The 17406-nt window shown below is 38.4% G+C and overlaps 2 protein-coding genes and 2 non-coding genes across 6 annotated transcripts in view; 2 read left to right on the top strand and 2 right to left on the bottom strand.

Annotated features, from left to right (window-relative positions):
• The window catches only part of LOC139939180 (cell cycle control protein 50A-like), a 35683-nt gene extending 28521 nt beyond the window's left edge, over window positions 1–7162 (bottom strand). For all 3 annotated transcript variants that reach the window (XM_071934956.1, XM_071934955.1, XM_071934957.1), the window contains exons 1-5: window positions 7017–7162; window positions 4605–4738; window positions 2438–2590; window positions 1895–2117; window positions 743–856 (exon numbers count right to left, since the gene is read on the bottom strand). In XM_071934956.1, the coding sequence (XP_071791057.1) occupies window positions 743–856; window positions 1895–2117; window positions 2438–2590; window positions 4605–4738; window positions 7017–7149 (757 nt within the window). In that variant the 5' untranslated portion in view covers window positions 7150–7162. The remainder of the gene's footprint in view (window positions 1–742; window positions 857–1894; window positions 2118–2437; window positions 2591–4604; window positions 4739–7016) is intronic.
• A 377-nt stretch (window positions 7163–7539) lies between these two features.
• Window positions 7540–7611, top strand: Trnae-uuc (transfer RNA glutamic acid (anticodon UUC)). Its single transcript has one exon. It is a non-coding gene; the product is annotated as a tRNA-Glu (tRNA).
• A 1580-nt stretch (window positions 7612–9191) lies between these two features.
• Window positions 9192–9332, top strand: LOC139939222 (U4 spliceosomal RNA). The gene has a single exon (XR_011786277.1). It is a non-coding gene; the product is annotated as a U4 spliceosomal RNA (small nuclear RNA).
• Window positions 9333–10466: 1134 nt separating this feature from the next.
• LOC139938661 (uncharacterized) lies at window positions 10467–16684 on the bottom strand. Its single transcript, XM_071934266.1, has one exon. The coding sequence runs from the start codon at window positions 16149–16151 to the stop codon at window positions 15051–15053; it is 1101 nt and encodes a 366-aa protein (XP_071790367.1). The 5' UTR covers window positions 16152–16684; the 3' UTR covers window positions 10467–15050.
• Window positions 16685–17406: the final 722 nt, after the last annotated feature.

Genomic DNA, 17406 nt, shown 5'->3' on the forward strand with positions numbered 1-17406 from the left:
TCCACTGGTTACCCATTCATTCCAGAATCCAATACAAGATCATCCTTCTGACATTCAAGGCTCTCCATGGACTATCCCCTACCTACGTACAGAACATGATTCGGCCCCGTAGTGCCAGGCCGGGTCTGAGGTCATCTGGCAGCATGCTCTATGTTCCTCTGACCCGTTTATCCAGCTATGGGGACAGGGCATTCAGTAACATTTCACCACGCCTCTGGAACTCTCTGCCTCAACATCTCAAGGACACACATGACATCTCTCAATTCCAACATTCTCTCAAAACCCATCTCTTCAGATTAGCCTTTGCAGATATTGAGTGAAGTTTTTTTTCTTGTTCTTTGACCAGCGCCTTTGAATGTTCCACAGATTTAGTGCGCTTTATAAATGCTGTATTATTATTATTATTAAGCTGGCAGCCCTGGGTCAGTTTTGTAAACAGGGCCAAAGTTTGTAGAGCTGCTTAAGCAACACAAATTGCTTGACAAGCTTTTTGCTTAACAGAAATGAGCAAGATACCAGTCACAAATTAACAGAAATGAGCAAGATACCAGTACAAATTATACATGTGACATGATAGTTTGGCTGGTAACCTTATCCTGGTAAGCATAATTTTCTTGTACTGAGCTACTTCATGTGCTTAAGCAGCTCTGTGAAATTGGGTACTAATCAGTGGTACTGATCAAAGTGACTGAAAATGGGGGATCCCTTTATTTTTACAGTTTAAAGAAAAAACAAATCTTACAGGCTGGGTTCTGGAACTTGGCGTTTCTGTCGCTGTCCCACGCTATGCCTGTGCCATTCAGCTGAACTGGTTCGTTCATGTTGCCGTCATCGAGAAATGTGATGTTAAATGTATCTACATGGGAATAAAGAAGATGCAATATAAATCAAAATAAGTTTGAGCATTTTTACTGTCTACATGTTAAAACTCCTTCCCTTGGTAGAGACAAACATATTATTTGTTTTTAATGAGATGTTTAAGTGTTGGTGTTTGCAAGATTTGCATTACTGAAAAGAAAGTATGGTTACAGATTGAATAGCTTCTGACTGGCACACAAAACAAAGATATTGACACATTTTTGTTGTGCTCGGCTACTTGTTGGGCTGAAGCAGATGAAACTTGGCCGTGGTGGCATTTGTACCCCTGCAGAAATTCTCTGTAGGCTTTTAAATTTCATCCAATGGAAGTGCCTTTTAAAAACTGAAAATAGCTTTGCCCTCTCAAAGATGAAATTCTAGTCCTGCGCCTTCATGTAATCTTTTACGATCCATGGTAGCATGCCATAGCAGGATTTATCGAACACCTGGTCTCGTCCATGGATAAAGACATGGATAATCAGGCGTGATATTTGGTCCTTGGAAAAAAGTAGGAACATTTCATTAAAGGGAAGGTACACTTTTGGTAATTGTCAAAGACCAGTGTTCTCACTTGGTGTATCTCAACAAATGCATAAAATAACAAACCTGTGAAAACTTTAGCTTAATTGGTCATCGGAGTTGGGAGAAAATGATGAAGAAAAAACACCCCTGTTGGACGAGTTTGTGTGCTTTCAGAGAGGAATAAAAGACTTCTGGCTAGAAGTCTTGTATTATTTTAGTGAGAAATTACCTTTTTTTCAAAATCTATGCTACTTCACAGGGAGCAGTTTCTCACAATGTTTTATACTAGCAACAGCTCTCCAATGCTTGTTACCAAGTCAGTTCTTTAGTTAATATTTGTTTTTTAGTGTACCTTCCCCTTTTAGTACAGGGCTGACCTACATGTACACACGGTATGGGCTTAAGAGGACTTTTCAGGCTTTTTAACAACATTCTTTTTAAAAGCGTAAACGAATCGAAAATCAGACTAAAGTGGGATGAATATCACTCCTGGATAAATCACACAGCAACTCACCATTGAAAAAGCTGTTAGCGATTGCACCGCAAGGAGCAATGGGTTCATTTTTGGTGATATTGTGAGCATCATTGGTGTCTCTCTGCTCGTATGGCTGGCATGACGTACTCGGGGCGGTCTGGGAGGCAGCATCCCCGAGGAGCTGAAGATCATCCCGAGAGTTAACGTACCGCCGATGGTTCTGGTAGTAGTTCGTCAACATGTACAGCATGTACACTTCCCCCTGAAATCAAAGGTAATGTCGATATTGTCAACGTTTTTACAAAGAGGCACTTCTTTAACAAATGAAAATTTAACTGTGTTTTTAAACATTTGTTTGGATGTTATCAAAGACATCAACATTTTCCAAAAGTATCAAGTGATAAAATGTAATAATACTAAACACTAAGAAAATTTCACAAAGTTTACAAGGATTTGAACCCACACCTGATGACTTAACCACCAGAACTTGAACTTAATGCGCTAAACCATTTGACCATGACAACGAACCGATGACATAACTCAAGCACTGGAATGTGAAAATAAAAACTGAAAGACACCAACCTCCATTTTAGTATCGAGTTCGAACAGCACCTCACACTTGCAGTTTAGCCCCATGTCAGGCATCTGATCAAACCGGTCTTTACAATTGTACGTGGCGTTATCTGTGCCATTGCTATAATAGCAGTCTGTGTACTCTACAACAACCTCCTGCACCTGTGTCATACAAAATGTAATACATGTTCATGAATAATTATACAGTTAAAATCATAATGTCAGGACTCATATTTTTTATTTTTGTATTATTTTTTTATATTATTTGTTGGATAATTTCATATAAACATCACAAAGGAATGAACAGTATGACAACCGATGTGGTTGAATTGCTCTAGAACATGTACAGTATAAAAAAAATTCTTTAAAAAGAGCTAAAAGGTTAAACAGTTTAAACACACAATAGATAATGAGCTACAAACAATCAAAACAACAAACAATCAACCAGCACTTAGAAGCTATTATACACTTTCGGAACAGGAAAAAAAAACGTTCATACATGTAGATATACAAATAACTTACAGGGTTTACAGAAGGTAATGGTAAAAGACTTCTCTTGAAATATTATTCCATGAAATGCTTTACTTTTCTATCAATTCTCGACATCGAGAATTACGGATTATAGTAAACACATGTCATGACACGGCGAAACAGGCGGAAACAAGGGTGGGTTTTCCCGTTTTTTTCTCCCGACTCCGATGACCGATTGAGACTAAATTTTCACAGGTTTGTTATTTTATAAGTTGTGATACACTAAGTGTGGGCCTTTGGACAATACTGTTTACCGAAAGTGTCCAATGGCTTTAACCAAAAAGAATGAGACTTAACAAAAATAGACGTAATCATAGGGACAAATTGTGGATAAAATCCATACAGTTCAACTGAAAAGAATTTAAAAAAAACAAAAGCACACCAAAAGACTCATGTTTGATTCCAGTTTTGTACAATGTCAGCAAAGATTCTGAGCTACAAGCCCTGCGATCTAAGCTTGGGCGATATCGATTTATTTTATTCACGATATATCGCCGACAATATATCCCGATATTCGATATAATCACGATTAATGAAATTTGCCATCATCAGTCTTCAAACCCCAAGTGAAAGTTGTAGAAGAGACAGTCATAGCATAAGAGGGGTGTTCTAATGACCTATCCTTCTGGTTTTACTCCAAACCTATATATCGATATTTCGATTAAAACCAAATCCATCCGATATCGAAATCATTTCCAAATTAATATCGCGATATTCGATAATATCGTGATATCGCCCAAGCTTACTGCGATCTCATTTATTTTCCACCCATACTTCAAGCCCTGTACATTATGTAGTTGTTCACAGCTACACCACGCATGGTGCCAAGCATTCTAGCCCTTCTAAACATTAATCAGTTCTGCTATTGAGTTGTAAGAACTATCAGGTTCTGGTGGATTTAGGAAGGGATCAAACTTGCCTTCACAAGGGCGTTTGGGCTAATTGATGGGTTTTTAATCCCAATTCCCAAATGCTGTTTGCCCAGTATCCTTCCCTCACTGTATCAGAGAGAAACACCATGAGCTGAACCCACAGAGGAAAGACTGGCTTAACTTGACACCCTAACCTGTGCAATCTGATAAAGGTGGCAAAGCACTGCTAACTTCAGTCATACTCTTGACTATATGTATATAAACTTTACGCAAAATAATATTAATAAATGCCAGGCCTCAAAATAACCCACAGCACCCATGCAGCAATTGTCGTGATGCCCTGTGCTTTTGCTGTATGCTCTGTGCAAGGTTCCTGTAAAAACTTACATTTTCCTCATATTAATTTGAATTTTAACCCCACGGCCATCACCACTCCCCCCATGTTTGTTTCACCCCCTGTTTGTTTCAGAATCACTTGATGCAATTTTCTAGCAAAAAAGGGGTATCTAGCTTAACCCTTCTCCCAAGAAAGGGTAGGCAGTTCCTGAAGACAATCAGCGCATACTGATTGAAACGTTGAGTTGTAAACACCGGTTCTTCTCAGAGCCAACACTACTCAAAGAGAGATTTACACAAGGTGCTAAGCAAACCTCACCTGATTACTTCCCAATATAGTTTGTGTGGATTAGTAATTCAGGTTTCAAAAAGATTTACCCAGGATTTTGTTCAGTGTGAAAGGGGCTCTGTATACAAGGCCAATGTTAGTAACTTACGTTATTTGATGTGACCAGAAATAGAGCTCCAAGAGGCACAAAGATGATACCGATGATGAAGAATGCTGGTAGTACTGTACCAGCAGTCAGGATAGGTTGCCAGGCGGGTAACCTCTGCTGCTTAAAGGCAGTGTCTGTGGATATGAACAAAATGAACATTTTTATCAACATTTATTTAATGCATTCCTAGAGCCTTTATAGGAGAGTACAAATTGGCGTTAACCACTTTGGGTCAGGTCACTTTGGGTTGCCAGGCCGGTAAACCGCTGCTGCTTAAAGGCAGTGTCTATGGATATGAACACAAAAAACATTTTTAGTCTTATAGCAGGACTCTATAGCCAAATGTAATGAGTTCCTCGTTTTCTAAGAGAGAGTCTTTATAGGAGAGGACAAAACAATTCTTTAACTCGGAGTTAACCACTTTGGGTCAGGTCACTTTGGGTTGCCAGGCCGGTAACCTCTGCTGCTTAAAGGCAGTGTCTACCGAGATGATCACTAATGAAAATGTTGTCTTAAAGCAGGGCTCTCTAAAGCAAAATTTAATGAGTAACTCATTTTCAAAGAGTCTTTACAGAAGAGGACAAAACCATACTTTAACTTTGCATAACCACTTTGGGTCAGGTCAGTATTCCCAAAATATTTTCTGTTCCTCTGCCTGGTATTATTTTTGGATTTTTTCGAGCTTCTGGAGAAATCGCTACATTTAGAAATGAATTTCAATGTTTTCATAGTAAAAAGTTTCAACAACCCTAAGCGACAGTAACAATGAAAGTATGACCGGCAAGTTGATCTTGGTTTCCCCAAAAACATTGACTTGTGTCACAGAAAAATTATCCTGAGCCTGGTATTTAATTTTAAATATATACTGAGAAGATACATGTAGACTCAGCAGTATTGAAGTTAAAGCTGGGGCTCTTTACTCATGAAATAAAACACTCATTATTCATTGACTTTGATGCTTGTTAGCATCAAACTAAAAAAAAATTGAGAGATTTTGTTTAACATATTGAATGATAGACACATATGACTCTTCTACTCCTAGAACTATGAGGTTCGTTCCACTATCACATGTGATAGCGGAACATATCTCCAGTTTTGCTTTCACCAGCTGTAAAGGCATGAAAGGGATGAAAGGGATTAATCCATCAAGTATCTACATGTAGAGTATGACTCTTCCACAAATGTTTAATGGTTTAATGTTCACAAAACATATTTTTAAAGGATGAAGTGCATTTAAAATTCGTTTTAGGCAGTTGTTGTCAGGCATATGTAGTTCTGTCGGCTTAGTGCGACTGTAAATAAAGCCAATCATGTTTATTTAATTTATTTTATTTTATTTTATTCAACATCCAAACAGCGCAAGCGCAATACACAACGAATCACTGTAAAATGTAACAATAAAATTTAAAAATATCAGTCAGTTAGTGTTTATGTCTGAATCAGAAATATTGGAAAGGTTTCCATATGGCGCCACCACTTTTTCATTCGATATTAAAAATTAAAGTATCTAATTTACCTCAACGAAATATCCCTTTTTGTAAAAATTTGTGAAAAAGTGGTGGTGCCATACGGAAAGTTATCTGAAATTTTAAATAACCAATAATTCCAATGTCATTGAACATGGCGAATTGTTTTTTTTCTAGTTAGTTTTTACTCCAATGCAAACATGCATTAAATATTTTAAATTAAATTATAAAATTTGTTATAAACAATCAATTAATTTATGTTTCAATAGCCCAGTGGCGGCGGTTTGTGCAGTAAAGACATGTCAAGGCCCAATTTCATAGAGCTGCTAAGCACAAAAATTTGCTTAGCATGAAATTTTTACCTTCATAATCATAAAAACAGGATTACCAACCAAATTGTTTACGGGATTTTTAGGATTATAATTAAACAACAGCTGAATACCTGTTGCAAGCAATAGGCCTATGCAACAAATGAAAATAATTGTTGCTGTTTGTATCAAGGAAGAAATTTCCTGCTAAGCAAATTTTTGTGCTAAGCACCTCTAGTCTACGTACGACTACGAGTATGAAATTGGGCAAAGCAATGGCATATGACTGGGTGGGAGCTCAATCAACAAGGGGGCAAGAACTTGAAGAAGATGGCAATCGAAATCGGATACTGCATTTTTTTAGATTTGTTAACGTTCCTTACGTCCTCTCCTTGATCAGTTAGGAATGTGAACACATGAATTGAAAAGATCGAGGCAAGAAAGATCAGACCACTCCACTTTGTCTGTGAGTGTGAGTGTGACAACGGAACTAAACTAACTATATAACAGACTAAACAAAACATTTGAGTTGACAAAATAAAGTAATACAAAAATTAATATAAGTAATTTCATGAAAAGCAAGGCGACGTTTAACTGGTTTTACAGCTTGGTTGTGCACCTTTCAACTGTACACTTACTTGCAGGTCTGTTACTCTTTTTCTTCTCCTCTGGATTGCCATTATCATCGTTCAAGTTTGCCACAGAATTGGCATTTTCTTGATCGCTGCCCGTCGACTTGGCAGAAGACACCCGAGATCGTACATCTGCCATTTTGTTTAGTTGTATTTTGATAAAATTTCGCTGGTAACCAACCAATGTTGCCTTCATGTATACTTTATGACTTCATAAACTTAACCTAGTAAACCACTGTTTCAGTGTTTTTATTTTCAGAATATAGATTCATTTGATAAACATAAAATAAAATTTAAGATGCATATTGCAGCAGCAAAATCTATTAAATAGTTGTATAAATACTAAAATTACAAATAACACCCGATCAGTAGGCTGTAAATATATTTTGCCATCAGGACCCCGCCCTTAAATGGAGCAAAAACAAATAAGTTGACTGCTACAAGTTTAACAAATAATCCCTGGTGTTTTTTACAAGCGTGAGCGGTTACTTTTATTTAAATACTATCAGATTCTCATTTCAGTATGACATCCCATATGGTCTAGTGGTTAGGATCCGTGGTTTTCACCCACGTGGCCCGGGTTCGATTCCCGGTGTGGGAAGCCGTATTTTTTTTCTTGATGTTTATTTTTGTATAAAATAGGTTTGAGAATATTATTTGCTGTCTTCGGTGCTTGTTGTCGTTTTCTCTTGGTTGGAGTCCACTCTTTTCAAGAAAAATGTAATATAGAGTAGGAATTTGAGAGGCCTATAGCCACCGTCTTCCCTTCAGCTCCATATTGATTCTAAATAATAGTCCAGCCTTCTTCTGGCTATTGTGGCAGCAGACATTTTTTTACCACCAAGATTTCACAATTATTGTTGGATATCACAACGACTTTTTCCTACACCATAGGCCTACTTGCAATAAAGTGTGATTATTGTTGCATTTTTTTTTAACTCATATTAAAACAAAATTACATATATATAATATATATTCCCCTGGTTTAGCCTTGGTGTTCCTTCCAAAGTTTCCCATTGACTAATATTGTTTCAATGGAAGTGCCCTTTGAAAAATAAAAACGGACTTACCCTTTCAAAGGTAAAATTTCAGACCTGATAAAACATACCCTTTACTGTGTTCAATATGTAATTTTACCGGTTACACGTATGGGTCATATTATCGTTTTTGCCCGGCTCAATATACACTCGTCAACGTCCCCAAGAGTAAATCCCCCATCCCCCTACATCTTAAAGATTTGACAAGCCTGACGAGTTGATCCCCCTTGGCCCTCTTGCGGCGGAGTCGTCAATTATGAGTAGGCAACTTTGGCGCCTCTTCTTCACAGGAAGGAAACAGCTTTCACTTTTTTTTTCTTTTTTCTTTTTTGACGCGGTTGTGTGGGCACTCAAAACGAAGGGCATTACGATAGTGCCTTAAAATAGTACAACAGGAAATTCCAAGGTCAAAATGTGCAACATGATTTGTTTGGCTATTATAATTCAAACATAAAGCTATAATAAGTATAAGAGATTTACGCTGATGCTGCCGCAAACCTCACCGATAACTCTTCACCATGTTTAGTTTAAAATCCTACTGTATTTAATGTTATAACTTATAAAGGCCTGTTTTATAAGGGCATGTTTTACACTTTGTCAAATGACTGTTTCGTAATCAATTCAATCCAGATTATAACAATTAATCTTGGCAGTATAAATACACCACTCTATCTGCATGGTTGCTTATGTCGTGAAAGTTGATTCTCAAAAAAAAAAATTATTTGTCAGGGAACCTGCACGACCGCAACACAAATCGTACGTAGCCTATGTGCATGGAGGTAGAATGTGGAACCTCCATGGTTTACGCGATCACACAGTGTCAATGGGTGGTGCGCGCAATTTAATGTTTGCCAAATACCGCTATGCTTTTATGATGTACTGGTTAATTGTTTAAATACAGGTGTGTCCCTATTGTGTAACGGGAAACTGCTTAAGTTGGTTTGAATGGTTTGATCATTTTCTATCGGTGTACAGCTTCACCCTAATTACTATGCACCCTTATCCGTGCGGATGACGGGTTACGCGCATGCGCAATCGCAATGCCAAACCTCACGTTGCATGCAGTGGGTATGTGTGAGGCTTCGCATCATGAATACAAGGGTGTATCGTTTTAAACTCTACAACTCAGTGCACATTATTTATTATCTTTGCGCAGAGGCGATATCGTAACCAATGAGGTTTATCCGAGGTGCGATTATTGCTAGTTGAAAACTTATCCCAATACCCCGCAATGACGACGTGAAATATCGTCGGCAGATGCAATTTTTGATGGTCTCTACGGAGACCCAATAATGGAAAGCTAAAGATAGAACGGTAAATAATGAAATCGAATATGAAAGGATGAACACCTCTGGCCTCATTCGCTACACATGAATTAGTCAATCACTGGATAGTGGAGAGAGGTGGTTGTTATCAAGGATTCAATACTATGAAAGTGGCATACTTACAATATTCGTGGGGACTCAAAGAATGCACACTCGTAAATGTTTTCACTAAGCTGATGGGTGAGTCATTTATAACTTCGCATCAGTAAGAAATGAAATCATAAAGGTAGGATAAAATGAAGGACCACTCTGAATACATTCGTTTGTTAACATTAAACAATTATGTATCAATATTTTATCATAATGGGGTATATGGTTGCATGGAATCCCGAGTCACCAAAATGAAGAGGGACATGCTCAACGTTAAATACTGTTTCAAAAAAAAAAACATCAAAAACTATTTTCTGCAACTCTGAGGCCTGATACATGTACCTCGCAGAGCGATTGCCTCCATTCACATACCAGTTACACTTTTCTTGCCAGTGCCACTTTAAAAAAGTCTAGTAGAAATTCAAATTGAGCAGAGGTGCTCTCAAAGGGGCAGATTGTTCGCTTCAAATCTTTCAAAAAAATTGCTGTTTGGAATACGTCTTATCCTTTTTTATACAATGATCTAATATGAAATTGCCTGTGGAAATACAACCAGCAGAACATTTTCCTTGCCTTATTTTACAAAGTCATGCAACTGCGGTTTTGTGTCAAAAAGAGGAAAGGGCCAGGCTTAGTGCCACAATCAAGAAACCAAATATGATGAAATCAGGTGATCAGCTTAAAATTTGCACAACAGTTATTACAAGAACACAGTCTAAGGCCTATTTAACCAAAGTCCCAGAGGAAACTGTTGTGTGATTGTATGCCATTTAAAAATATTTTTTCTACCTTTAATTTGAATAGTCAAAACACTCCATTATTTACAAGTCTTTTTATTTCCTTAAAGATAAGAACTTAAACAAGAAGTGAACATCCCCAAACTTTCATATACAAGAAAGCGGCGAATTAAAAGACAAAAACAAGAAAAGGACAAGAGAAAGAAACAACAAAAATACACCGGATATTAGAAAGTGAAATATTGATATGTTTTTTTATTGGAAAATACAACTCATTTATAATAATTTTATCAAGGATGATTTAATTGTGTATATACATGGTATATAAATTTGTTACATATTGCATGGTGTTCGAATGTTCTCCTAAAAAGTGTTGAAATATAAATGATGTGTGACACCTCAAAACAGTAGACCCAAAACATGGGAAAAAATAGTCTACATATATACAATTTAGAAACACAGTTGCTCCTGCCGTGCCCCCCCCCCCCAACCAGCCTGCCCCCCACAATTTTAGTTTTCACAATTCGCAAGTTTGCAAATCCCCCCACAAAAACATCCAGATACGTACATGTAATCAAGGTTTTAGCCAGGATTTGTTAAAAGGTTGTCCAAATTTGCTGGAAATTTTAAAACTGGGTGTCCCAATTGTTCACTTACAATAAATTTACATGTAAATGACAGATGAAACAGGGTGTCCAAATTAAAAACAGGGTGTCCAAAAGACACCCAGACACCCCTCTGGCTAACACTATGCATGTAATGCCCTCAATAAGAAAAAGACATGGTCTTGTCTAAACCACTCCAACATAAATATCAAGTTTCCTGTAATCAAAAAGTTGTAAAACCACAAGTATTTTGAACCCCTTCCATGCTTTGTTGTGTTTTGGTTGTTTTTGGTACAGGCACATTAATTGGCTTTCCAGAGACGCTTCGTTTATCCATACTGAGGTGCAAGGCAAGTGTATTTAAATATTATGTTCACTATCATCACAAGAAATTGATACAATTTCATTGAACATTTCCTCTTCCTCAATTTCATCAAAATAAAGGTTATACAGTACATTTCACTTCAATAACAGCGCTATGTTTCTCAAATTAGGGTGGATGGTTAAGGTATTTTGTTAAAGGTAAATAAACAAAAAATCTATCTAAAAAGGATCAAACTAAAAATATGCCTGCTTCATTTAAAACAAAGTTCATCAGCTCAAATAAAAAACATAAAAAAGCAAAAACTACTTGTTGGAATAAAATATTATAATGCATTAATTAAACTAATATACCAAACTGGAAATACATGCAGTGTTGTACATAAAGCCAACTCGAATAGCAAATAAGAATACAATATTCTAACTCATACAAAAATTCAAATATTATGGCTTTAGTTTTCCTGCAAAATTGGTTCTCCATGTGCCCTTCAGTCAAGAAAAAATGGGCCCGGCCAGTCAGACATGACGACTTTCAAGGCCCATCAAGTGTAGTTTACATGTGTACATTAGACCACCTAATCTTTTCTTTGAATCCTTGCGTATTACAATGTGGTATCTCAACATAAAGGTCATTACTAAACAATCAATAGTTATCATGCAAAAAAAATACTTAAAGCTAAAAGGGACAGGCCAAAGGTACAGCGTTAGATTTTTCCAAAGAGTACATTCACATGTTGTCCTTATCATCGTTTTTACAAGAAACATCTCACAAAACATTCCTGTGAAAAATCAACAGCTTAGTTTCTCAAATTGAAGGCTAAAAAATCAACCTATAGTGGTATTGTTGAGTCTACATGCTAGGCCGAATTAAAAAAATAAACCGATTTCTTGCCCCTCCCACTTCCTTTTTCATGCTTGCATAATTTGTGTGTTTTTTTACCAGGCCAGCTACAAATTAAACATGGTCTTAAAAGATGCCTAGAATTTGGCAAACTCTGTCTTAAAAACAAAACCCCTTCAAAGTTCAGATACAGCTGTAGAATAACAATTCCCAGAGTACTTAAAAACTTGCATCAAGTTAAGACCAAAACCTTAGCACCATTTGGTGTACAATTTGTTGTTGTTTTTTCTTTCAGAAATTTCCCCTTTAAAAAAAGGAAATGACTGACAGGCCCATCAGGATGAAATCCTTCTCTTTCTTTCTTTTACAAGCTTGTATTTGAAATTCATGTTTGTGTGGCAAATAAAGTGTCAATATTTTCACACAAAAGAGGAAATAAAACCACAAACACAATATTTGTAAAGATACAATGTAAACAAACAAAGAAGGCAGTTACAATACATGGAACACAAACTCTTGTTTTAAAAAGGGAAGACTGAAAGGAAATGTCACATGTTGCTGCATCAGTGCAACAAAGTTATCACAGGGAAATACTCTGTACAAAAACGTTTTCGAGAATCTCAGCACCCTTTGACCGTGGAGGTAGAAAGACCAAATATTTCAACCTCAAATAATATTTCTACCTTCATGCTTTTGACCCAGTACAGGACTGGATGGTTCATGAGAGGGCAAGGTCATTTTGATACATGTAGGGCACTTCCATTGGAAAATCTTATTCTATGAAAGAGTTTAGACGGGGCACCAAGGCCAGGCCCAAGGCAACGATGGCCAAATACGGTAAATGTTACTGTACATGCGGTACATCAGATTTATTTGAGCAAGATGTACAACTTTTTGACGTTGAATCACATGAATTATGCAAATTTAGTAGAAATTACCTTGCTTTCACCAACACGACAATAATATACCAGCATACACTGGGTAAAATGAAATGAACTAGATATCTTACAAAGGTTGAACTCCTGTTAATTCATATGTAGTCTACTTAAGAACAATTAATAACACACATAACAAATTATCAAAAAAGTTATTGGAACATTTTAGAAAGATGGCAGTAGTAGTAAAGCAGTGTCACTATTTTCACTAAAAGATACCCAATTACTAACTATAAAGGAAAATTTCTACCTCAATGATCTTTACTATCAAGTCAGTAAGCCTATGACGTGTCACGGCGGAGCACTCATGTGCAATGCGCTCAAGCTCTGGTGTTTCTCATCAGCAGAGTGTGGGTTCGAGTACCGGTCATGGCACTTGTGTCTTTCTAGGGTAGATTCTTAAACCATAACTGCTTCGTCATTCGGGTGGGGCGCTAAGCCCTAGGTCCCATCACCTGTGTGTTGTATAATGTATGTAACAGAACACACTACACTTAATCATAAACAGAGGGGGGTTCACCACAGTGTTTCTGGCAGTGGCTGCCGTGTATGCTGCTGCACCTTGCAAAAAAAAAGATGAGATACATAAACGGGTCTCAGAGTTGTGCTTTTCTGTGTTGAAGCGCCATGAGCGCCTTACTTATGGGTGGGAAAAAAAAGTGTTAAAATAGTAAGATTTCACTATCATTATTATTAATAAACTAAAAGAAATGTCATCAATTTTAGAATTGTCTGAGACTAAGGTGTTGATTAGGCCTACATACATGCACAATACATGTTTGTAGCGCTGATTGTGAAATTCTGAAAAGTGCACACGGGTATACATGTACCATTTAGCATGAGCATGAGTAATCCTATTTCACCCAATAAAAGCGCCAAACACCTGCCAAAAAGGGAGAGACAGGTGTCAGGTTGCCTTAGTTTGTGCCTGATGTGTGCATACATGTAGTTGATTGTGCCAAGCCCAATTTCATAGAGCTGCTTTTTAAACATAAAAGGTTGCTCAGCACAACAAAGTTTTGCTTACCAACACCAGAATAAGGTTACCAGCCAAACTGCCTAATCACATGTACAAATGGTGACGGGTATCCTGATCATTTCTGTTCAGCAACAAAATTATTTTCTGCTTGTACAGCAGCTCCAACTATTAAATAGGGCCAGTTTTTCATAGGATTGCTAACTCAACATCGACAGTGACACATTATTGTGAACAGCGTTTGACTACAATTTCATTGGCACTCTTCTTCTTTAACAATTCATGTTCACAGCTTAGCACATCTGTTGTCTGTGAGTCACATTGCTCAGTCGCTGTGAAAAGAGCTGTGTCATGACCACGGTTGCACCGCTTTACAAACCAAGCGTCAATAAAGAAGCCTGGGAATATTGCCCTTTGGGAAACGGGGGCCCAAATGCACCTCGAACAGCTTTCTACATTGAAGTGTTAAGTTTGCCATCAAGAACAAAATTTACAATGTACCGGTAATGCCCCTGCTTTTGGACAAAGAATTCTAATGTGTCATTTTATTAGAAACCAAACTCAAGCGGATTGCACATGAGACATGCATGTTAGTCAGGCTGGTAACGCTATTCTGTTAAGCATTATAACTATTGTGCCTGGGTACTTTTTGTGCTTTAAGCAGCTCTATGAACTTTTGCCCAGACAGTAGGATCAAAGTACATTACATGTACATGTAGGCCCATACAATGCAAAACCAAATAGGAGCATAGGCCTGGGGTCGATTTCACAAAACTCTTCCTAACTTAGGACTAGTCCTAGGCAATGCTAAGAGATGGGACTGGTCTTAAGTAACTCATCCTAACTTTAGGACAAGTCCTATCTCTTAGCATTGCCTAGGACTAATCCTAAGTTAGGAAGAGTCTTGTGAAATCGACCCCTGGTCCACTTGGTAAACCTAGTCCACGAGCTGTTGCCCCTGGTCTTTGGATGGCCTCGGTACCTCTTCAAAACTTTCCCATAATTTAAGATTTTGTAATGGAAGTGCTCTTTGCAAAATGAAAACTAATGGCCTTGCCCTCTCAACGATGAAAGTCCAGGAATGCTAATTTCTCTATTCATATAACGCAATCTGTATGCAAACATTCCTGAAATTTCAAAAAATATGAATATTTAAAAAGAAATTCATTATCTCTAAGATGATGATGATGATGATGATGTTCTTCGCTGCCTGTGCTCATTAATTTTCTGCACAATCAGCATTCCAAACTCAGCGTGCATCTCCGAGAATGATCGTACATCATGATCATGAAATAGAGCCTGTCCCGACTTTGGGATTGGCCCGCCTTGCCCAAGTTGTCCCTTATTGAAGAATCGCGCTCTGGTGGTTCCGCTACGTGGCATCATCCTTGGAGATGTCGATATATTTTCATAGAAGACCGATCTAGCGATGCGTCCAGAACCTGGGGCAGTAGCAGAGTTGGGATTCGAGGGAGGCTTTCGCAAGTTTTGAGAAACACTAATGTCCGACTGTAATATACTGGGTTCGTGGCCATTGTCGACGCCCCCACCATTGCTGTTCTCCACAAAGAATTGAGGTGCCGTAGAAGACTGGATGCCATTCCCTTTGTCGGTACCTTTTTGGCTATTGGATGAAACAAGCGGATCCCAGATGTCATAAGATGGGTTGCTGTACTGCGCTGCAGGCACCGAGTTGCGCTGGAAGGCATTTTGTCGAGGTGCTCCGTGGTGCGATAGGGACTCTGTTTTTGCTTTATCGTACATGCCCATCTTACCGGGGTATTCAGCCATGTCTTCCAGGCAGTGGTCATCCGTATGACCTGTTGTGACATAGGAATAGCGCCCCGGACGCATTTGTCCATCCCCGTGTGAGTCATGGGTAAGTTCATCAAGCTGTCGTTGAAGCTCGTCAACCATCGCCTTCATGTAGTCGTAGCTAGAACACGACAGCGCTCGCATCCAAGACTCCATGTCGTCCTGGCTGTACGCCGACAGAATGTACGTCCTCGCTCCATCGCCGGGGAACGAAATCTGGAATGTAAACTGGCTGTCCTCACTGTCTGCCAGTTCCACACGGCATCCCTCAAGAATGATAACTCCCACAGGGTCTCGATCTCCCTTCTTTTCCAAGTAGAACAGAAGATTTCCCTTCAGAATGAACCATCTCCTCTGATACCCTCGGTTTATTTCACCGCGCTTCGCCAAGATCCCCTCCTTGTCGATGGGCGAGTTGCACGAGGCAAAGTAAGCTACATTACGCTCATTCAACTTCATCTTGTTGGAAGTTTTTATTAGAGTCGAAGTTGCGAACACACAAAAACTTCAGTATGACAGCACAGAAACAGCAACGAGTGCTATCCCCATGATAAACATGTCATAACCAAGTTCATCCGGCCTGCTGCATGTAAAGTAGAGTCCTTGAAATTCACTTCGATCACGGATAGTGTGTTATGCAATCATAGGAAGCAAGTAGTAAAATGTTCCCCGCCTGCTGCCTGTGCGCAGTACGCACTGCTGATGTCCAAAAATAATTTTACCCGTGTTGGCCAAGCAAAAGTGCAACGGCGTTTCCGCTGCGACAGTGACACCCCTTAATTAACAGGGGTTGGCCCATGAATCACCATTTTTTTCGATGTAACCGGTATCTGGACACGTTCTGGATGTGCTCATCTGTGACAGTTGATTCACCGGACTTATTTTTTTAATTCAAGTTGATATATAATGTTGTGCCAAGCTAGAGTGGAGAGTCGTGGGAGGGAATGAGGCGTTCTTCTCCACAAATCGTCCATACGTACCCCGTACACATCTTGAAAGCATTGGTAATCAATCACATTGCCGCGCGCTGCCACTGATGTTCCGACTGGTACCCGTGGCTCTTTGTAGAAGGGATGGAGTTAAAGTACGGCCCTATATTAAAGGGGTGGCTGGTGGTACATTAATACACAAAAATAAATAAGCACAGTCAAACTTCTTGATTGATGAATAGGGACTTTTCGTTTTCGACGACGGATGGTTCTGCGACGGTTGTTCAGCTAAACGTTGTCGTTTTCAGCACAACGAAGATTCATCCCAAGTACCTGTCGTAAAAATTGAGGGACGACCGTCCTCAAAGCCGACGCATGCGCAGATGACGCCAAATGTCATATTTACCGTCGCAGAACCATCCGTCGTCGAAAACGACAAGTCCCTAATTATACGAAAACGATACGTTTCTCTCTTTGTAAAACTTGAACTAGCCTATTTGTTGCTATATTAATTTTTGTAATTAATTCTGTGTTTTTAAAATGTAATGTTTTTTGTATCAAATTTTAATCTTTTTAGTGCACACAGGGAAAACAATTTTCACTTTTTACTTGTAATATGTGATGAAATAAATAAATTGAATTGAATTGAATTTAATTTAATTAGTCATTCATAGCGAGTGCCTGGGGTGGATTTCACAAAGTAAGACTAGTCTTATCTCGAGTTAGGACGAGTTACTTGTTCTAACTTAGGACTAGCTGTACGTTTTATCTCTTAGGACTAGTCC

This window comes from Asterias amurensis, chromosome 6 (assembly GCF_032118995.1).
Source record: "Asterias amurensis chromosome 6, ASM3211899v1".
NCBI classification, from domain to species: Eukaryota; Metazoa; Echinodermata; class Asteroidea; order Forcipulatida; family Asteriidae; genus Asterias; species Asterias amurensis.